This window comes from Erpetoichthys calabaricus, chromosome 15 (assembly GCF_900747795.2).
Source record: "Erpetoichthys calabaricus chromosome 15, fErpCal1.3, whole genome shotgun sequence".
NCBI classification, from domain to species: domain Eukaryota; kingdom Metazoa; phylum Chordata; class Cladistia; order Polypteriformes; family Polypteridae; genus Erpetoichthys; species Erpetoichthys calabaricus.
Genome location: NC_041408.2, coordinates 54,877,566 through 54,900,417, shown reverse-complemented (window position 1 = coordinate 54,900,417; position 22,852 = coordinate 54,877,566). Strand labels below are relative to the sequence as shown.

Sequence of the window (22,852 nt, the reverse complement as noted above, 5' to 3'; positions counted from 1 at the left end):
TTAAGTGTCATTTCTCTGAAATAATAAATCCCATCGCCTGGCGCCTGTCGCCTACGACGTAGGCCCTACGTAGTCGCCAGACAACTCCGTAGTATGCTTTGATAGGCAGATCGCTCCGTGCCCTCACATAGATTCAATTCAAGCCGACGTATTAGTCGTGCTACGTCGCATTCACTCGTCTTGCGACAGTAGTTATCATTCATTACTATTAGTTGTGTTGCTGAATTGTGTATGGTTAACGTTCTTCGTGTGATTCATATTTAGTTTTATACCCCTTTAAATATGGATAAATTTTTACGTGGAAATGATTCGTCTTCACGTACAGATGATGAAGAACCCAGCACAAGTGTTGCAAAAAAAAAAAAACAAAGAAGATTGCGAAAAGGAAGTACAACGAAGACTACATTCGATATGGATTCTCGTGATATGGTGACGAAACGGCTCCAAAGCCACAATGCATCATTTGCGGCGATCAGCTATCAAACGAGGCAATGGCACCCAGTAAACTAAATCGCCATCTAAATTCAAACCATCCCAGTTACGCCAAAAAAGACAAACAACTCTTGTGTTAATTAAAAATGATAAGCGGTCATGCTTAAAAGATCTTGACCAAGAACTTCGGGTTGCGCTGTCAAATATTGAGCCGAATATAAAACTTTTGTGTTCATTGAAACAAGCGCAGGTATCACATTAATCAGTCATTATGTTATAATAATTATTAAGATTGCATAAAAGTTTAATATAGTATAGTTTTTATGTATGTATACTTATAATAAAAAATGAAAATTTATTGTAAAATTTGTGTATTAAATTCATATCTATATATCAGTGGCGTAGCTGGAGATCATGTTGCCCGGGGCGGTGAAAAATTTGACGCCCCAAAGCTGAAAGAAATTTTTTTTTTTGCGCCTCCTTAAGGAACAAAAAAAAAAGAAAGTACCGTAGTTTGGACGCCCCTAAATAGCTGACGCTTGGAGCGGACCCCCCCCCCCCCCCCCCCCCCTTTTGACGTGCCGCGGAATTCTAGGAAGAACTTTGGTGTGTCGTAGGTGAGAAAAGGTTGCGGAGCACTGCTTTAGAGAGTTGTGGACACATTAACAACAAAAATTCTTACTTACTAAAAGCCTGCGATTAAGCCGCAGTACATAAACACCATAACAAGTTGTTCACATTATCCATCCATCCATTATCCAACCCGCTATAGCCTAACTACAGGGTCACGAGGGTCTGCTGGAACCAATCACAGCCAACACAGGGCGCAAGGCAGGAAACAAACCCCGGGCAGGGCGCCAGCCCACCGCAGTTGTTCACATTATCGTAGCTTATATGGAATGAAAGTTATTAACGTCTTAACAAAACTGCGCACATTAAAAAAAAAAACTGGTATGAAATGTAAATTATTAATATCTTACTAATTTCAGAAAATGTTTTGCAAATGTTACTAAAGACCTAGCCTCATAATGGTGCCTCGTAACAAACGTTTCTCAGCAGCCCAGGGTTGCACACTCTTGACAGTAATACGAGCAGTGATGACGAAGTGAATCTGTGAAAATAGGCGGTGAAATCGAAACAGACAATGAAATCGAAAGTGATTCTGATGAATCCGAAAGTGACGCTTGTGTCAATCGCACATGTGCAGTGCGCTGTTCAAAAGTTGATCAGTCTGGAAAGAAAATATGCAAGGAATCACGTTACTATTGTGTCGACTCCGACTATGGATTGTGTATCTCACCGTGCTTCAAAATATACCACATAAATGACACATTTTGACAGTATCTACGATATTAGTATCATTTTTGTTATTATTATGATTTGTATCATTATTATATTCTACACTTCTGGCTTTATACTTTCAGCGTTTTGCATGTTTTAAAGTAGAAAGATGAGATTTCATAAATATGTAATTTTTTCAAGCCAAAAAATGCAATGCTTTTTGCAAATTTTTCACAAAATAATGTAATGCAAAGGAGGCTATAAAATCTGGGGAGTTTCCTGGCCTTGGAGAAAATATTTTGATGTTTTGTTCCCTGAGCCTCATACCGTAGTTATCACCCAGTGCTCCATCATGCTGGAAAAGGCATTGTTCATCACCAAACTGTTCTTGGATGGATGGGAGAAGTTGCTCTCAGAGGATGTTTTGGTACCATTCTTTATTCATGGCTGTGTTCTTTAGTAAAATTATGAGTGAGCCCACTCCTTTGGCTGAGAAGCAACCCCACACATGAATGGTCTCAGGATGCTTGACACAGGACTGATGGTATCGCTCCCCTTTTCTTCTCCAGATGCCCCAAACAATCAGAAAGGGGATTCATCAGAGAAAACGACTTTCCCTCAGCAGTCCAATCCCTGTACCTTTTTCAGAATATCAGTCTGTCCCTGATGTTTTTCTTGGCTTCTTTGCTGCCTTTCTTGACACCCACCAGGCCATCCTCCAAATGTCTTCACCTCACTGTGCGTGCAGATGCACTCACACCTGTCTGCTGCCATTTCTGAACAGGCTCTGCACTGGTGGTGCCCCGATCCAGAGCCATGAATCAACTTTAAGAGATGGTCCTGGCGCTTGGACTTTCTTGGGCTCCCTGAAGCCGCCTTCACAACAATTGAACTTCTCTATTCTAACTCAATCAGCATGACAGAGTGATCTCCGGCTTTGTCCTTGTTGACACTCTCGCCTGTGTTACTGAGAGTATCACCGAAATGAGGTCAGCAGGTCCTTTTGTGGCAGGGCTGAAGTGCAGCTTTTTGGGATTAAGTTCATTTTCATGGCAAAGAGGGACTTTGGAATTAATTACAATTCATCTGATCGCTCTTCATAACATTCTGGAGTAGATGCAAATTGCCATCATAAAAACTGAGGCAGCAAGCTTCGTGAAAATGAATATTTGTGTCATTCTCAAATCTTTTGGCCACAACCGTATGGTGTTAACTTGTTCTGTTTGTGGGTGGGGGTCATGTTTACCTACAGGAGGATCCTGCATGGAGTCAATTGGTAGAACTAATGAAGACACCAAGCAAAATGCAAACCTGGAGACACCACCTGGACAGCTGTGGTCAGCCAGTGATGAGGTAAGATACTCTCCTCCATAAATGCTACAACATTTGAGCTCTGAGTTGACATAAAAGCAGCATTTGACAGAAATGTCAGCAATGACTTCTTTATAAATACCTTACAGCCGTTTTCTCCTTGGGGTCTTTAACTCTTTGTTATCTTCCACATATGGCCAGTAGGCAGGAAGAGGAGGCCTGGAAAAACAATTTCAAGTAGTAGCATGGTGACGTTGCATGGACATAATCCCGAAGTCTGCTATTGCTACTCCATAAGACAGTCCAAACTCTCACCCAGGGCTGAAGAGTGAAAATGAGAACTGCAATTCAACTGTTTTGTGTATTACTGTATTACCTGGGTGGACCCACCAATGAAGGACAGATCTACAGTAGATCAGGCCTACTTCTGTAAGGGGAACAACATAGAACCTGTTTGGGCTCCATTATGCTTTTATTGAGATAGCCGCTCAACACTTTTGAGTATCCACTGGTTTCAAGTAACTAGAGTGTTGCTTTCCCAGGTGCCTTTTTCATTTGTAGGCTTCAAGCGAGTGACATCTCATTTAGGCCATTTGTCACCAGCCCTCTTCCTTGACTAGAGCAATGGCTGATGTAATTAAGCAGGTAATCATCCCCCTGTGGTAAAGCAAGGTCTGCGGCTGATTTCCGTCTTTTAGATAAATAATTGCTGCAGTCGTGTCTTTGTGTGGTGAGAGTGGTTCCTATGCATGATGCAGGAGCAGACGGTCCTACCGATAGATAGATAGATAGATAGATAGATAGATAGATACTTTATTAATCCCAATGGGAAATTCCCATACTCCAGCAGCAGCATACTGATAAAGAAAATATTAAATTAAAGAGTGATAACAATGCAGGTGTACAGGCAGACAATAACTTTGTATAATGTTAACGTTTACCCCCCCAGGTGGAATTGAAGAGTCGCATAGTGTGGGGGAGGAACGATCTCCTCAGTCTATCAGTGGAGCAGGACAGTGACAGCAGTCTGTTGCTGAAGCTGCTCCTCTGTCTGGAGATGATACTGTTTAATGGATGCAGTAGATTCTCCATGATTGACAGGAGCCTGCTCAGTGCCCGTCGCTCTGCCACAGATGTCAAACTGTCCAGCTCTGTGCCTACAATAGAGCCTGCCTTCCTCACCAGTTTGTCCAGGCGTGAGGTGTCCCTCTTCTTTATGCGTTAGTGCACAGGTTTAGGATTGCCCGTGACGCTAATTGACGGAGGTTAAAGGGAAAGAGAGAACAGAAGGCAGGACAAGGCGGAAGGAGCCGGAAATGAGCGAGCTGAAGAGAGCAGGCTCGGGAGAGAGAAGGCAGGCAGCTGGGAAGAAAGCCCCAGTAGAAGAGTGCATGGTAGACACTTGCAGGGGTTGAACATGTTTGAAAGACTGGGAAGGCAGCGGGGGTCGAGGGGGATTGAGCCCCAGTGTGAGTGCCATGGCCGTTGGGGACCCAAGCCTAGGTCCGGAAAGGGAGCCTTACCATAGCCATGGGACGGCAGAGACCCAGACCTGGTGGAAGGTCAGCTGCACCTTTTGTTAGGGCGACTTCTCTGCTGCAAGGCCTGTATAGGATAAGCAGAGGAGCCGCCAATTAATGAGCAATGTACTGGGCTTTCCTGCCAGCTGAGTTTTAACCTCGTTTTTAATTTTAATTTTGTTTTAATTACATTATTTATTACTGAACTTTCCCGAAGCACTGCTGTTTTTGGACACTTGTTTTGTTTATTTCTTTTTTTTTTTTAATAAGAGCACTGAGCACATTGCACCTTCTCCTTGCTTGGTGTGTTTGTCCTCATCTGCTCAGCTCATCCTGGTCATGACTATCGACAGTGGTGGGTTCAAGTGGCTCCTGGTGACACCCGGTACCGTGGAGCAGACCCACACTGTTACACCCCCACACTGTCCCTTGTGGTATAAGACTTTTAAAGGCTTTGTAAAGGAAATACCTGCACCTATGAGTTCTCCTTTGTTCTGCTGTCAGGCGTCAAGTGAATTATGAAATGATCCAAAGCACACAGGGAGGCACTGGCCCTGCCTATTAAACTGGTCTTCATGGTTGTTTTTCCTTTGGATTCTTTTTAGCTCACATCAAAAAACAAGATGCAAGTAATGTCTCTTCCAGGTGTGGACTACGTGTCTTGGCTTTATCAGTACGGGAAACAAAATTCCATAGACGTCAAGTTTTTGGAAGAGTAAGTTGTGATTCATTGTTAAATCTCGAAAGATGCAAGACTGAAATGTCATATCTGAATTGATACAGAAATTGGCATTTACTACATGTGAAACCCAGGGTGCGCACAGCCTCCCTAAACCGACACAGGCAGGTAGAGAGGCGAGTTTAGTACACAACACCCCGTTTATTTACAGTTCTTCACAGTGCACAAATCACCACAACCCAACACAGCCCCTTTTTTCCACCAGTCCTTCCACCTCTACTCCTCCTCAGGCTTTGTCCTCTTCGTCCCAACTCTGGCCATTGACTTCTGGCGACAGGCCCCTTTTTATAGGGCACCCAGAAGGACTCCAGGTGACCAATGAGCTTCTTCTGGCCATACTTCCAGGTGTTGCAGAAGTGCAGCCAAATAGGGCCCTGAAAATGTCCATGCGCCCCCTGGTGGTGGCCACAGGCCCCAGCAGGTTTGAGCTCTGTAATAAGTGTATAAGTTTAATATGTCACTGTGCTCTGTACAGATATATATTTTATAAATCTGCTTTTTTCTACTCATAAGCACATTTGACACAGAGCCAGATTTAGCGCACAGGAGTTCACCATATAAGAACTGCTAGGCAAGCATTTAAAGACAAGACAAGTTAGGGACAACTGCGAAATGGGCATTCACAGTGAGGACTGTTGTATGGTATTTTTGTGTCAAACTCAGCATGAAACTGTATCTTCTTTGTCATGTTTGGAATGTCATGATTCACCGAAGTGGGGGCCTGCACATGAAGAAAGAGTATAAGCCTTAGAACATCACCCGGCACACCTTTGAAGCCGACGGACAGATGGAAGATGTTATCTGATCCGGAAAATTCCTCCACTGAATGGTGAAAATGGCAGACTCTACACATTGGGCCCCCACTCCCGAAGTGAGTTCTTGCCATTGGCTTCCTTCGTCTGTTATGCAGCATAAGCCGTCATTAAAGAAAGCGAAGTTATTTCTCCTATGTGATTTCTTACCACCGTATCACTAAGGGAGGAGTATCGCCTTTTTATATCATATCTATATAGTTTCAGGTTATGTAACACACTGCAATTACAAAAGAACTCATTCCCAGGGAGCTAATGCCCCCTGCTGGATACAAGCTCCCAAGCTCACGACCCGTGGCCCCGCTGGAAACCAAAGAGGCTGCCCTTTGTCAGTCCCAGGGATAAACTGTCCAGGAAATACTCTTTCCATAATCAGGGCGTACCCGGCCCTCCACCACATACCCTAGACATATTGCACTCCTAACTTGTCAGATCAAGCAAGTTGACAGCCATAACACACCGAGGCTTCAAAACAGGAAAAATAATCATTTTTAATGATTTTTTTCATTTACAGTATAAATAACCCAGCCATTTATAGATGACATTCTCCAATCTGCTTAGTCCAGTTTGGGATCATAGTACAATATGTGTGGAGTATTCATGCAGTGACAGGCTTCATTTTCATTCATCAAACTTATTTAAATTTCAGTTGCTGAGAATTTCAGTACTGGTGTGACTGAAACATATGCAGGTACCCTTAAATGAAAGTCTGCAATGTGCACTTTAATCACGGTGTCTGAATTGTTTGATTTGTAATTTTAAACTGTGGCGCAGGGGTAAATCAATGAAAAATATGTCTTTGTCCCAAACATTATGGATGGCACTATATAAATGAAGGGTTTTTCCTGCTGGATTAGAATTGACGGGTCATGGCAGCTCTATGCAGTATGCGTACAAACTGTCAAAACCCCTTGTGTCAAATTCAGATAGTAGTAGTTGATGCTTGAGCACAGAAGCACATGGAGAACAATTATTAATTTCATTTTTCTTTAACTCTTGTATTAGGTTTTCCTGCCATGTAAGAACTGATGAGCAAGAGTTTGCTAATGTGGTAACTAAACGAAAAAAAGAAGCAAAACATGAAGCGGCCAAACTTGCATATGAAGAACTTACACAAGATGGCAGTACACAGGTAATGTAAAAAAAAACAAACAAAAAACAATCACAATTATAGACTGTAATAAGTATATGTTTAATATGTTACTGTGCTCTGTACAAATATTTTATAAATCTACTTTTCTTTCTACTCATATGCACAGCTAACACAAAGCCAGATTTCGTACAGGGGCTCATCATTTAGAACTGCTAGGCAAGCATTAGAAGACAAGACAGAAACAACTGCGAAATGACCATTATATACTATTTCTGTGTGTCAAACTCAGCATGAAAGTGTGTTTTCTCTTTGCCTTGTTTGGAATGGCATGATTTACCTAAGTGGGGGCCTGCATGTGAAGAAAGAGTATAAAGCCTTGGAACATTGCCCGGCACACCTTTGAAGCCGACAGACGGATGGGAGATAACGTCATCCGATCCTGAAAATTCTTTCAACGCAGCAACAAAAATGGCAGACTCTACACATCGGGTCCCCTCATCCGAACTGGTTCTTGCCATTGGCTTCCTTCGTCTGTTATGCCGCGTAAGCCATCATTAAAGAAAGTGAAGTTATTTCTCCTATGTGATTTTTTTACCACTGTATCACTAAAGGAGGGGTATCGCCTTATTAGATTATATCTATTGTGATAAAGGCGCTATATATCGCCCGACCCAGCACAGACTGACACAGAGGCACGTGTAAAAACACAACAAGACTTTTATTTTTCTTCAGTGGGAGGGCACGTCTTCCCCGTGAACCCCCCAGCCACAACACAGTCCCTAAAGCACTTAACTCCAAAACACACAACTCTCCACCTTGGCACCACCACTCCTCCCAGGCAACCTCGTCCTCTTCCTCCCAATTCTGGCTCCTGAGTGGTGGATGCTGGCCTTTTTTATAGCCCACCCGGAAGTGCTCCAGGTGCTTGATCACCTGTTTCTAATTGTACTTCCAGGCGGGGCTGTAGAGGTGTCCATGTTGGCTCTGGGATCCATTCAGCACCCCCTGGTGGCCACCCCAGATCCCCACAGGGTTGTGGAGAACTCCATCTCCCATGGAACCCTGCAGGAAACTGAGGTACCATCGTCAACTAGGGAGGCTGCCACCAAGAGTCCTGGGGGAGGTACTAAGAAGCCCATGGCTGCTCCCCCGGAACATAAGTAGAAGGGTTGTCCCGGCCAGGCATGGGACCCGGCCACCCGCCACACTATATAGTTTTGGGTTATGTAACACGCTGCAATTATAAAAGAACTCATTCCAACAAGGGAGCTAGCGCCCCCTGCTGGATACATAGACAAATATAATTTTGGTGCATATTTGGTGAAGAGGTGGGTTTAATGTACATTTTGAGACACAAAGCCTTGTTTCTTTTAATTCGTATTGGTATGTCTCTATTTTGTAGTAGCATTTCCTAGTCAGGCTTGATTTCACCTGCCCTAGAAAGTATTGACGTTGTTGTGATTGCTGCACAAGGGGGAGGCCAGAACCATGAAACCCCTCTCTGAAACACATCTACCAATACATGTTAAAGATATTCATTTAGCTATAACTAAATAACAAGACTCTTTGTAGTAGTAGTAGCAGTAGTAGTAGTAGTAGAGCTTTATTGTCATCCTAACAATATACTTACAGTACACAGTGGGATGAAATATCGTCCTCCAGAGTCAAAAGGTGCAGTACACAAGATATATATATATATATATATATATATATATATATATAACTAAAAAACATGTACAGTATTAAGTAGTATTTTGTAATCCAGAGAGTGTGTGGAGTAAAGAGTCCAGTGTGGAGGAGGGCAGCATGGTGTTCAGGAGCCGGACTGCTTGGGGAAAGAAATTATTGCACAATCTCACAGACCTGCTCCTGATGCTTCCAGATGGATGATTGTCATCTCAGTTAACTGTGGCTGTAATAACCGTAGAATCTGTATTGTGACATTGTGACATGCTGGGTTTGAGGTCTTATTGTGAGGAAAATAAGTAGTCGGGCAGAAATAGGCGAAAGCCAGAAAAGAACACATGAGGAGACAACCAGAGCCCAAGGGCAAAATGCAAATCAGATGTTGCAGTCAAAAAATCAAAATCAAAATCAAACCGGTATCTGACACAAGGGCCTATATTCATCTGAAAATAACGGCAGGAATTCACAAACAAAGAGTCTGATCTGCCGAGGGATAAAGTATGCTGTCACTGCAGCCATATTTGTAGTGTCAAATCCCGAGGTGTAATTAACGTGATAACTGTGGTCATGTGATGTACTTAAATGCGTCACATAAACAAACAAAATGGGAATAAAATAAAAGTTTTCTAATTTGTTTTGAAATGATTTCATAGTGAGATAAAAAATTAAAATAACCCAAAATAAACATATGAGACATGTGTACATTGTAAGGTTTCTAAACTCTTTTGGGGCTCCCCCCAATAGGATAACATGCCGAAGAGTGTTCCAAAGTGCGATCGTCGCGTCTATGAAAGATAGCCTGTCAGTTGATGGGGCACCGCTGTGGCAGCTTGCCGCGAAAACAAATCCGAAATGACTGCGGTCACACTATGAGCGCCTGCCGTTAATGGGTGATGCAAGGAACGTTATAAATGAAGGGAACAGTATTACTTGGACATTAACCTGGCCACGACCCTGCCCGATTGCTGTGACTGTGTATAGGAGAGTGATAGATCCCACTACAATAAATAACTGTGCTGTTCCTGTTTCAAGTGGAATAAAGTTGGTTTTACTAAAGTACTGAGACTCAGCTTCGTGTTTTGGGGTGCAAGACAGGGACTCACACGTCACAACATGCAGGAATGATGGAATGTGGCTGTTACTCCTGACAGAGTTTTAGGAGTTCTCTCAAGAAAGGTTCTGATCAAAACAAAACATTCAGCTCCAAATAGCTTGTCAAACCTTATTCACCTAACTCATTTAAAATGTTGTCAGACTGATATTTGAAGACACCCTAAGTACCCTACAGGACCAGGGCTTCCCAAACCAGTTTAAGCCAATGTTCCAAAAATGTTTTTCTAACTAGTCAGCATACCCTAATACTTCAATGCAGAGCATAATCTTGGTTACTGCTAGCAACTGTCACACTGCAGGAGTTTTGGTAAATAGTAGACCTGTTATTCAGAGCAACCATTTAACTACAGCAGACCTTTTGTAGTGTAGTACTATGTAACTCTTTCAAAGAGACAGAACGATTTTGAAAAATGGATGGAGATAAGGTGAAAAATGAAACAATTCAAAAAGATCTTAAATGAAAAACAAATATTTGCAAAGTTACTAAGGGGAAGAAGTTAAGTTTTCAAATACAGGATGGGAGAGGAGAAGCTAATCAGAAAGAGATAAAAGAGAAAGAGAAATTGGAAACCGTGAGTAGGAAGACAAGTAAGAAGATGGGTTGATGACATCAACGAATGGCTGGGAGTAGGAGAATGGACAGTCGTAAAGATGACCAAGGAAATAACAGAATTCTGGAAATCATCTGTAAAAGAAGGAAAAGCACCATTGGCCTCCATAATCCCCAGATGGACTACAGAGGCTCTCTGGATCTGGAACCCCTTCAAAAATTGTATCACCATTTTTTGGTCTTAAATTGTTAAGTATTGAGCTTTTATTAGACACAACTAAAGGTGATAGTTCTTAACTCAACAAAAATTCCAACCATATTGAATATGGTAATTTATAGATTGTTTTATTTGTGTGTGGGTTTGTAACTTTTCTTATGTATGGCATATGTTTTATTTAATGGATTATTTTTTCATGTAAGAACAGTAGTGTGATTTGATATAGAATAAAAAGTGGCAAGCCAAAAATGATAGTTACACACAAATTCAGATCAAAAGAAGTAGAAAAATAACTCACAAGTTACATAAAAGTTAAGGTCAACCAAAAAAGAATACAACACAAAGTCATTCCGAAGGCTGAGCCTGCTTCATGATGGCCCAGTTCTGCTTTGAGGATCAGCCTGTTCTTGTATGTACAGTATATATGGGTATTAGTAGCAGTACTGTAATGTGTACAGAGTACCATAAATTTGCCAAACCAAAACACATTGCCACCCATCAACCCCATGACAAATAGCACTAACAATGAAAAAGCATAAAACTGCCTGTAACACTTTAGTTTAGGTACTGAAAAAAGGCGTCTATTACTTATTTACTGTTATGTAACAAAACCTTAACAATGGCTTCTTTTGTTCAACATAACACTTCTAAAACATCAGCAGATGGGTCATTCATTTATGTGCGGTGCGGCGTACTGACATGCTGGTAAAATGACTTGTCAATATGAAGAATTCACAGGTCTTACATTAAATATGAAATAACGAGAGAAACCACTCCAAAGTGATGTTTTATGAGTGGGTCACATTGCAGAGATGAATAAACACTTCACGGATGCTTTGTAAGTGTTATGAAGACCCAAAGAAGTATTTGTTAAGGTCCTGTTACATAAGAGTAAAGGAGTAAGAGGTGTAATTTTTCAGTACCTGAACTAAAGTGTTCCTAAAAAAATGTGGTGCCTATTATTCCCAAACACAAGACTACTGATCTTGTCTCTCCCATGTTATCATCTGGTATTTACTTTATTTTTTTGCAGGAATTACGGAGTCCTTTATGATATGTATGCATCCATTTTGGAGTTTTTCTGCCCCAGGAATTCCTTTTTAACATTTGCGTGTTTCTGAAAAGTTTTTATTGTTATATTGCAATTTTGTGATGGTTACCATGAAGACATACCCAGAAGGAATCAGGATTCCTTAAGTATCCGAAATTAGATAAACTTTGTGTAGGTTAGCAATTCTCTAGTGTTTACTTTCTATCGGTTTTACGAAAAATATCTCTGGCTTAATGACTTTGACTCTATATTAATGTGCTGGATTTGATGAAAGATATTGTTGACTTTCTGGTTAACAGAATCATCTTGACTTTTGACCGCGTCCATCTCCCAATCCTCTCTCGTTACAATTTCTTCTGTCTCAGAGGTGACTCAGAAACACCTCCTGCTTTAAATCTACTATGCGTTTGCAGGGACTTAAACCTTCTACCCATATGAGGCCTTCCTGTAAGAAGAACCGATTGTGAATAACAATAATGTTTCCTATAAATGTTTCCAGTAAATGAATTAGCTCTTAGTAGTATATTTCATGATGTTTGCTCACTGTGTCATTCTGGATCTTTTCCTGTAGTCTGCGAGTAGAACAAAGTGGAGTATGCCGTCAGTGAGTGAAGACTATATATCTTGGCTTCATCAGTATGGGAAAAAAAACCGCACCTCCTTCAGATTTGTGGAAAGGTATGTGGCTACTTACTGTTACCTTGAACAAGTCTAATTTTGTATATGCCAGTATTAGGTGGCACCTCAGCACAGTGGTTAGCCATTCAGAGTCCTAGGTTCAATTCCTGGCCTAATCATTGTCTGGGTGCAATTTACAAGACCTCACTTGTTCTTGTATGTTTGCTCACACCTAAACAGGTCTGGTGTGAGAGGAACTGGTGTGCTGACCAGTTTTGGTCCATACCTTTCTTCCAGTGATGTTGGAATTGGCTTCAGGTCTCTGTAACACTTAACTGGGAAAAATAGGTTTAGAAAATTAATGCATGAATAAATAAATGTGAATGATTTCAGTTCTGGTGATAAATGTAAAAAGTGTGGAGAACACATATGTTTCTTTGTACAGGTTAAGGCCCTTGCACCTCTAAACATAGCTGCAGGATGTTTGGATTTTTGATTTCTGGTCTTGTATTTGGCAATTAACAGCTCAGTTATGTTGCTGTCCCAAGTAGAAAAATACTCCTTTATATTAGAACAAAGAGTTGGTCACCAGAAGTGTCTTGATTCAAACCTGAGAGTCTGTTTACTACCAGAGTGTCCAGAAAACAAAGAACCATGAACCCATTCTAAGACCTCAGCTTAACAAAAACTAGAAACAAACATCAATTCACTAGGCGACTCATAAGGAGGATCTACATTGGAGAGAGGATTTTGTTTAATGAAACAGAGGGCCGTTCTACATCAATAGGTGCCATAAACCTTTCCTATAGAATTATACTTTCAGATTCAAAATGCAGTTTTTCAGTCTCATACTGCTTAGAAAGAGCATTTAGCTGTGGCATGCTTCTACTTCAGCTCAGCGCAAAACAATGCAACTAAACCGACATATAAAGAAAACCCAATGAGCTTGTTGGCAGTTCAGATGTTTAGCAGAATTCAAATAAGTTGTGTTTTTAGGATCTGTGAATATGATGAATGGATGTTCAGTTCCTTTCAGCCAGTGGCACTGCTCTCCCAAGGCTAACTTTTTGTTAAAAAATTCTTAATTTTGGTTTGCCAGAGTGAGTGTTTTATTTTTTAAGAAAAAAATGTACGTAGGTTTAATATGTTGGTACCTAAGAAGAGATGAAAAAGAATGGTCTACAGCAAAATTGGAACCATCAACCTCAAGATTGAACTGTGAACTTACATCTGGTGTGGACCACCAGGGTGTGTATGGCTGCCCTAACCTGACACAGACAGTCAAATGTAGCACACAACACACCTTTATTTACATAGGGGTGACAGTTTTTTTCTCGCTCCCGAGAGCACAGCACAGTACAATGCACCACAGTACTAGCTACAGTCCTTTTCTTCTGTCTCTTTCTACCACCACTCATCTTCCAGCAAGCTTCATCCACTTCCTCCCGACTCTGGCCCCTAAATGGAGTGAGGCGGTCCCTTTTATGTTGGTCCTGGGGGTGCTCCAGGTAAGTTTAAGGTAAAGCTCTGCAACTCCCCCTGGTGGCCCCCATGGAATCCAACAGGGCTGCACAAAACTCCAACTCCCAGTGTGCCCTGCAGGAATCCAGGAGGGCTGCCCTCTAGCATTTCCGGGGATGTAGCGTCTTGCAGATGCTTTCACCCCCGGTCCTTCCATCCAGCTGGCATCCCGGCTGGTAATGGCCATGGCCGCCCACCACACTGGATATCTCAGAAAAGGATTTTTTGTAAATGAGTCTTTCAAAAGCTTATTAAGAATCAGTAGCCAATTGAACCATACTGGCAGTCTTTGCAGAAAAAGCAGTAATGGGTGCACCAACAAACTTACGTTTTTAGTGAAGCAGCTTTAATAATCTTTAAAAAAAAAAAAGAAAAAAAAAGCATTACACTAGTTTAGCTGATTTAGGGGCTTGTCACTGCTTTATTTTCGCTTCATTCACACTCATTCCAGAAGACTGGAGGCTGTTATAGCCATCAATAGGGCAGCAACTCCATATTAATGCCCATGGTTATAGAATGGCATGTCCAAGGTCATATAGGTGTAATAGCTGTGTGTCCACAAACTTTTGACCATGTAGTGAACCATCATGGATGTGCTACACATCCTCTCCATGACACACTAACACTGAGGATTTTTAGCCAACAAAATATTCAGCCAATGTTTGTTTGGAAACGCTACTGGGACTCCTTCATACCAACGGAAATACGGCTGTATAACACATCATTGTGAATGCCAAGTCAGAAGTTTTACTTCCTTTTTAGTCATTCTGGTGTATGATCAGAAAAAAAATGTATGTGTGTGAATCTACCTATCTATCCATCCATCCATTCATCTATCTATCTATCATTAATTTTCTTACAACAACATTCTAAAACACACCAGTTAGGGCAGTCTGTGTGCCATAGCCTATAAGGCAGGAACCAGCCACAGGCAGTGTGCTAGTTTATCTGTGCTTGTTCAAACACAGACCCTCACTCATGTGAGATAATTAATCTCATATACATAACGTTGGATTATGGGAGGAAAACAGGAGTAAATGTAGCCTAGAAAAAAAGTCACTGCACACACACAAGGTCAGGATTCAAACCCAGGATGCTAAATCTGTGAAGCATCAACACACACTGCTGAAACACCATGCTGCCCAATATTCATGAAAGTCCTAATATAAAATAAAAAGAAGACTGAAATATTTTGAAATATATTTCTGGCGATTATCATGACAATAAAACATTCTTTTAAAAATTCTAATTATAATGAAGCTGAGAAACTAAACACAAAATAGAATCTGTCTTATGTGAATAAGGAGCTTAGAGGCAAAAGCCATACAGGATTACTTTTATGCTTGACCTTTCTATAAAGGTCTTCATTTATTATAACATGTTTGATTGCCAGAATAGCTTAGAAAAATGAATCAACACTTCCACCTTAAAAAGGATAAGTGTCTGTGTGTTTGTCTGTGTGTCTGTCTGGTCAATATGTCCATGTCATTCCAAAAGATGGCACATCATAAACTTTTTTAGTAATAATATGCTTTGCTTTTGTCATTGCAATAGGTGGTACATCACAAGCATTAACATGGTTTTTACAAATCCCATAGAAAATGGTATATAGCAGAGGCATATGCATTGCGTGGTGCACTGCAAGCATTAAGGCTGAGTTCTACATTGCCTACTTAAATTTCAACCTGTCTTAGGTGGGTAGCACAGCTAGTAAACAGAGTAAAACATGGTGGCATACAAAGATCAGTCACTCAAAAACAGCAGGTCTCATCCTTGTTTTTTAAATTTTTTTTGTCAGGTTTGCTGGACAGTTCATAATTGGTAACCAGGAATTTAGTAATGGTGTAGCTGAAAGAAAAAAGGAAGCAAAACATGAAGCAGCAAAGATGGCATACGAGGAACTCACTAAAGACAGCCATGCCCAGGTAATGAGAGACATTTTGACAGTTCAAAATTCATACATTTCTGTAAGTCTGGATTTTTAAAGAAACAATACTGTGAAAACAGTGGCGTTTTGTTTAATTTAGTTATCATTAGGCATGAATAAATGTGTAAATACCTATTTCTACAAAAATACTATAGTTACCCACCTAAATACAGCATTTCATCTGTAAAGGGACTAATATTTTAAAATTAATTCAAGTACACATTCCTGTGAAAAAGGTTAAAAAATGCAGCCTATAATAATATGGCTACGTCAGTTTTTAATTCCTAAAGTCCAAGGGCATCCTTTCCACCGACTTTGCAAAATGGTTAAATAGGTACTTCAGTCCATCTCAGCTGTCACACAGTTAAGTAACTCAGTTTTATGCTGATGGCCTTTTTTTATTAGTGATTAAAGAAAAAAACAACTAATTATGCTCCACACAAGGACTTGGCAGTTGATAATTTTTTTTATTGGTGTGAATGGTATACTGTGGAGAACTTTTAATAGACATACCCCAATGAAAGTTACAATCTATGTTCAAGTTTCAAGCTAGAATTGTTGGCTGCAATGAAGCATGATGGTGTTATGTTTCACACAGTCCGGCCCTCTCTATGTCTTTTTACATTCTTATTACTACTACAGCTCTCATGGTACAGAACAGACACCTTCACCTCATTTTACATAGATGGTTTCCAAAAACATCATTGAATAAATTCCTAGGTCTATAATGGATTGATGATCTGTGGCAACAGAGTTGTGATCCCAGAGATGTATCTAATATCCCATATTAGACATGCTGTATGTTGCATTGTGAGTAGGTTTTGGATTCCAAAGTGCATTGTCTAACCTACACCATGAGCCACTTAACAGCAGGGTAGTCATAAGTGGCCAAAAGACACATGAGGAATGAATTTAAAAGATGCTTTCCTTTATTTTTTCCTAGATTACAAAAAAATCTAAAATACAGAAGCATCTACATGGAACCAGCACTGTAACACCAAGGTAAATTTGGATTTTTTTTTGTTAGTTAAGAATAATAAAAAATTGGGAGTGAGCTCCCCTTGACTTTCTCGTATACTGAGAAAGAGAAAAAGGTCATCAGAACCACTTCCAGTTGCGCAATATTTCTCAAATATCATAAGTCTTTGTTTCCCATCATAACTAATTGACACAGTCATTTATCTCTATTTGTAATCAAACTTTACATTAAAATATTTTCGCACTTAGGGAGGTCGAAAATGGAGGTGGAATTTTTTCATGATTACATATGCATTACCCAGATTATGTTTAAAGTAAAAAGAGTTACAGTCACCTAGAAACATAGAAAAAGTGTTAGTATTATATAATATTTGTTACAATAAATTGCTATAGGTAAAACTGCATTTACCTACATTAATTATGACGATAATGGCAGAAATTTAAAAAAAATCATAAAATTAGATGCATTACCAGGAATACAACGGGAACGTAGCAGCTTATTGTTCCCATTACATCTTTATATTTATGAAGCATGCTCAATGTTTACACGTTATTGTTAAACTGATGAAGTATAAATTAAAATAAAACTAATTATAATTATTGAAAGATATGCGTTATATTGAATACAGTTTTTAATATCGTGTACACATTTATATTTCATGATAAAAAAAATTTGGATGGTTGTTTAAATAAAACTAGCCAACCCGCGGTGTAGCATACGCCGCATAAGTATGTATTGATGGGTGAACACTTCCTGAAAGACACAGTTGTCCAAATGGGGTTGGTTTTGAGGATACGACTGTAGATGAATGAAACTCTGGAGAGGTCAACATACAATACAGCGTTTTACACGCTGCATACAGCGATTCACATCGAAGCATGGACACTGCTAAGACCATGGAATACCCCTCGCAAACTGTTTTACAGGCTGCATACAGCGATTCACATCCGTGACAAGCAAATTGTTTTACACGCTGCATACAGCGATTCACATCCGCGACAAATATGATTCTTCTTAGATGGTGCTGTCGCGTCCACCCTCGCTCTCGAAGCATACACACTGCCTGGTCATGTGCCCGCTCACAAGAGCAATTAACAGAGACCGCCCACCAACTGTAAGACCATGGGATACCCCTCGCAAACTGTTCTACATGGCGCATACAGCGATTCCCATCCGCGACAAACAAGCTGTTTTACACGCTGCGTACAGCGATTCACATCCACGACAAACATGCTTCTTCTTATGGGGTGGGTTTGAGGATACAACTGTAAGGGAACTCTGGAGAGAGCAACATACAATTGTCCGTGACTGAAAACTGGAGGACCGCCGCCGCGCTCCCACCTCCCAGAGCGAGGGACGGGGCTGGACGAAGGGGGCGCACGGAGGGTGGAACGGGGTGTGAGGGGAAGGACGCCCAGTGAGGACGATGTATTGATGGGTGAATAGTCATCTCTTAGTCATCGTTCAGTACGCACTGCCTGCTCATGTGCCCACCCCCAACTCCTCACCTGAATTGCTTTTGTCTGTGTACAGTCTACATGCACTTGTGAGTCACGTTGACTATTCATTTTCCAAACACCGCCTCAGTCGGTTTCACATCTGCTACAGTCCACATGCACCTCTGAGCCACGTTGACTGTTCATTGTTCTTTTTGTCCGGGCCGGGTGAGGTTTCCCGTGTTGAGTCTAATTAGGCCAAAGGCTCCACACCTGGTGGTGCCCTTCCGTCAATTCCTTTAAGTTTCGGCTTTACAACCATACTCCTGCCGGAACCCAAAGATTTTGGTTGTGCGGCGGATCATGGGAATAACGCCGCCGGATCACCAGTCGGCATCGTTTATGGTTGGAATTACAACAGTATGTGATCGTCTTCGAACCTCTGACTTTCGTTCTTGATTAATGAAAACATTCTTGGCAAATGCTTTCGCTCTCGCGCAAATTGTTGGTGGGCGGGGCTCTGACGTGCGTGTGCCATGGTTGGCTGCTTAGTGAATTGTTGGTGGGCGGGGCTCTGTGAGTTGGCATGCGTGGCCCCATCGTGCGTATCACACGGTCAGTCTTGCGTGCTGCTTCTTGTGTGCCCTGGTTGACAAACAAACTGTTTTACACGCTGCACAGAGCGATTCACATCCGCGACAAACATGGCAGCTGCCTGGCGGGTCATGGGAATAACGCCGCCGGATCGCCAGTCAGCATCGTTTATGGTCGGAATTATGACGGTATGTGATCGTCTTCGAACCTCCGACTTTCGTTCTTGATTAATGAAAACATTCTTGGCAAATGCTTTCGCCCTCGTGCGAATTGTTGGTGGACGGGGCTCTGTTGTGTGTGTGCCATGGAGACGGAAGGACTTTCGTGGTGTTTGTTGCCTGGAGAGCGAGGGTGGACGCGGGCCGGGGAATAAGGAGTATTGTGTAGACAAATGTTTTCCGTGTTCCTGCAGGACCATCTAAGAAGAAGCATGTTTGTCGCGGATGTGAATCACTGTATGTAGTGTGTAAAACAGTTTGCGATGGTGGACGCGGTAGTGCGTCGTAACCGAAACGTCAACGTGGCTCAGAGGTGCATGTGGACTGTAGCAGAGACAAATGCAAATGACGTCGTGTTTTGTGAGTTGTCGCGTCTGAGTTGGTGGGCGTGGCTCTGTGAGTTGTCGGACGCCGTGTTTTGTGAGTTGTCGCGTCCGAGTTGGTGGGTGTGGCTCTGTCAGTTGTTGTCCTATCCCATTTGGTGGGCGTGGCTCTGTCTTCTGTGCTCCATGGGTGAATTATATATATAGATATTACTTCCGGTTGAGTAAGTTTTCTCAAATTTCATATGTTTGCTTTTTATCATTATAAATATCTATATAAAATTTGAATCATCTATCTGTAATTATAACCACAGTTTACTTGAAAATTCATGAAAGTATTCAGTTAAAGTACCATGTCCAGCTGCCGGAAGTGGCCCAAAAGTTGATAGGATTCCTTATATATGATATAAAGCATGTGTACAAAATCTCATTGACCGAGGTGAAAGCGTTTTTGAGTTATCGTGTTTACACACAGACAGACATAATTTCAGACATGGTATTTTCGGACCCAGGAAGGTCTAAAACATCAAGATTCATCAAATTCTTGAGGTTGACTTTTTTCACGATTCCTACTGTATACTTTCTTTATAATATATGCAGTATGATATGAAAGTAAAAAACAAAAAAAAATTAATAATTGATTGAATTAAATACAAAAATTCTTAACTTATACATCCCCTTTCTAAACTAAATACTATGCGCTTTATTAGTTTAGAGCCCATGTTTGGTAGCGGAGTGTCACAGAAGCTTCAGGGATTTATTTCATATTTAAGAAGCCAGTTTTACTGCTAAACCAGTAATATTTACGTACTTCATTTTAGTTAACTCAGCTTGTTAAGATTCTTAGCTCTTAGTTGCTTCTTTTTGTGTTAAAGGAATATTCTACCCAAAATATTTTTTAGCATGTTACTTAACCCATGTAGTTTGTGGAAATCATCAAGAACATTCTTTAATGTCATGTTTGCATGCAGAACGAAGAAAACAAGGTTTCTGATAGAAAAGGACCAACATTGGACAACAGCAAACAACACCAATCCATCCATGAAAAAAATCTCACATTACTCATATCGCCTAATCCACGTGCCATGTCATCAGGTTGTTACCTCACATTGTCCCAAACATATATTTTAATGAAAATTTGCTAAATAAATATCTTCCGGGAAATGCAATTGTGAAGAAATTACTAATGTAGGCCACTGTCTTTAAACAGTAGGCATGCAATTAGCTGGCAACAACTTTATTTAGGTTTATAGGGTCATTTCTGTCACATGTACAGAATACAGTGAAATTCATACTTACCTGTACATAAGCTAACGCTCATACAACATGTTACCACTCTCTGGTGCCATGGTTAGTTCAGCAGATACCAGTGTAATGTGCCTGTATATACTTCTCAGACTGAAACATGTTTTTTACACAAGTAAGAGATATGTTGTTGATTAATTGTGCACGATAAAAATACATGTACTATTTTATGAATATATATAAACCCCTGTGCTATTACTACAAGTAAAGCGGCTGCTGCCACAAGCAACAATGCAAAATGTCAATGTCCACCAAAACAAAATGGCACCATTAACACCTCATCAAACATAATGATCATGCAGATTAAATAAACTGGTCAGGGTACCACATCAAGTAAACTCAGAAATGGAAACATTTATTGTTGAAATTATAAAGGTTTAAAGGTTTGCCTCATGTACAGAGTACAGTGAAGTTCTTGTTTGCATGTGTTAACCAACATGTAAAACATCGCCACTCTAGGGACTATAAGAATAGACAGATGAAAGTCCAACTTGTGACCACGGGCTCTGTGGTGGACATTAACGCAATAAAACACGGCACAGACTTACTGTGTGATTTGGTTACTTCAGTTTTTGAAGTTTTGGTTTCAGTGTCCTTCTAGGAGTGCTCATCTGGAGAGTCTACTGTAAATGTGGCACACCCAGTCCATGAGCTGTTCACTGTGCTTCTGAAAGATGATACACTGGTCAAAACACCAGAGCCCACCCTCTCAGCTTTGATGGGTCAAAGTGACAGTCCAAATTTCAAGGCCTTAGGTCATTAAGGCCAATATTAATTCTTTTAAATGTATATTTGTAGATATGTTACTTTTTGTGTTGTATGTTTGTTTCATTTTGTGATAGCTAGTGTGCTACATTTTGTTGCCCAGTGAGTGAATACGGAATACTTACACAGCAATAACAATCTGCCTTTCTTATTTATCATGTTTTTGTAGTTCTTCTGTGGTAGGAGATGTTGAAATGAAGTCGCTCACAATGCCAAGAAGAGTGCATGCCAGGCAGTCAAGGTAAGTTCTCTTTTTTAAGTGCTTTGATTTTACAATCATGTATAGTGCAGGAAATAATGTGAAGTCTGATGCCCTTTCAAGACTTTTTGATCCAGACAAAACATTCATAGAATCAGAAAACATAATACCCCTCAACAATATGGCAAGTGTCACTATAGCTGATTGTGTCATAAGGGAGGTCAAGGCTCTTCAAGGGCTATAGTGCATAAGGGTAAGTATAAATGTTATGTAAATCTTGTTAATGAGGAAAATGGCTGCACAGTCACAAATGTCTGACCAGAATAGTAATTAAGGACATGGGTGTGGAATGGGCACACCTATCCGCCATGCATGGACATCCTGATGTTACAGTATTTAGAATTATTCAAAAGAAATTTCTGATGGGAGAAGATGGGATAAGAAGTACACGATTTTGTGTTAGCCTGTGAAGGGTGTAACAGGGCAAAACTTTCCCAGGGGCTCCCACTCGGGTTACTTCAGGAAATTCTGCCCCGTAGTTGATGCAGCAGTCAATTCTGATGGATTTTGTGACAGACTTTCCCAATCACCAGGGCAAGACAACAGTTTTAGCTGTTGGGGATTGTTTCTTTAAGTGTGCTTATTTCGTTTCACTTAAAATGCTCTCATCAGCAAGATAACTTGTGGATATATTCATTCGAGAAGTAGTCTGATTACGTAGTTACTCTTCCTCAATTATTTCTGATTACCATCCTCAGTTTGTGTCTTGCTTTTGGTGCTAATGAACACACAACACGATACTACTCTCTGGCACCATGATTAGTTCAGTAGACACCAGTACAATCTGTTTGTATATACTTTTCAGATTAAAATATACTTTTTTACATAACTGACAAATGTATTAATGATTGTGCACCTTAGCAATACATTAACTATTTTATGAATATACATAAACCCTCACAAATAAAGTGGATGCTGCAGTGAAAAACCATGCAACATGGTAAAGAGAACCACCAAAATAAAATGGCACAGTGAAACAGTCATCAAGCATAAATGAAGTGCTCAGGGTATCAAATCAAGTAGAGTCGGAGATTGAACCATTTACCATTCAAAAATTTAAAAAGATATCTGGATAAGGAGGAGGAGGAGGTTAGGAGCATGG

The 22,852-nt window shown here is 40.7% G+C and overlaps 1 protein-coding gene across 4 annotated transcripts in view; it reads left to right on the top strand.

Annotated features, from left to right (window-relative positions):
- LOC114642199 (interferon-induced, double-stranded RNA-activated protein kinase-like) overlaps positions 1-22,852 on the top strand; it is a 63,837-nt gene that overhangs the window by 1,685 nt on the left and 39,300 nt on the right. For all 4 annotated transcript variants that reach the window (XR_007933609.1, XR_007933610.1, XM_028791175.2 and 1 more), the window contains exons 2-8: positions 2,966-3,066; positions 5,150-5,259; positions 7,101-7,227; positions 12,377-12,483; positions 15,743-15,869; positions 16,815-16,873; positions 21,661-21,732. Coding sequence is in view for 2 of the 4 variants with exons in the window: in XM_028791175.2 (XP_028647008.1) it covers positions 2,977-3,066; positions 5,150-5,259; positions 7,101-7,227; positions 12,377-12,483; positions 15,743-15,869; positions 16,815-16,873; positions 21,661-21,732 (692 nt within the window). In the remaining 2 variants the exon portion in view is untranslated. The remainder of the gene's footprint in view (positions 1-2,965; positions 3,067-5,149; positions 5,260-7,100; positions 7,228-12,376; positions 12,484-15,742; positions 15,870-16,814; positions 16,874-21,660; positions 21,733-22,852) is intronic.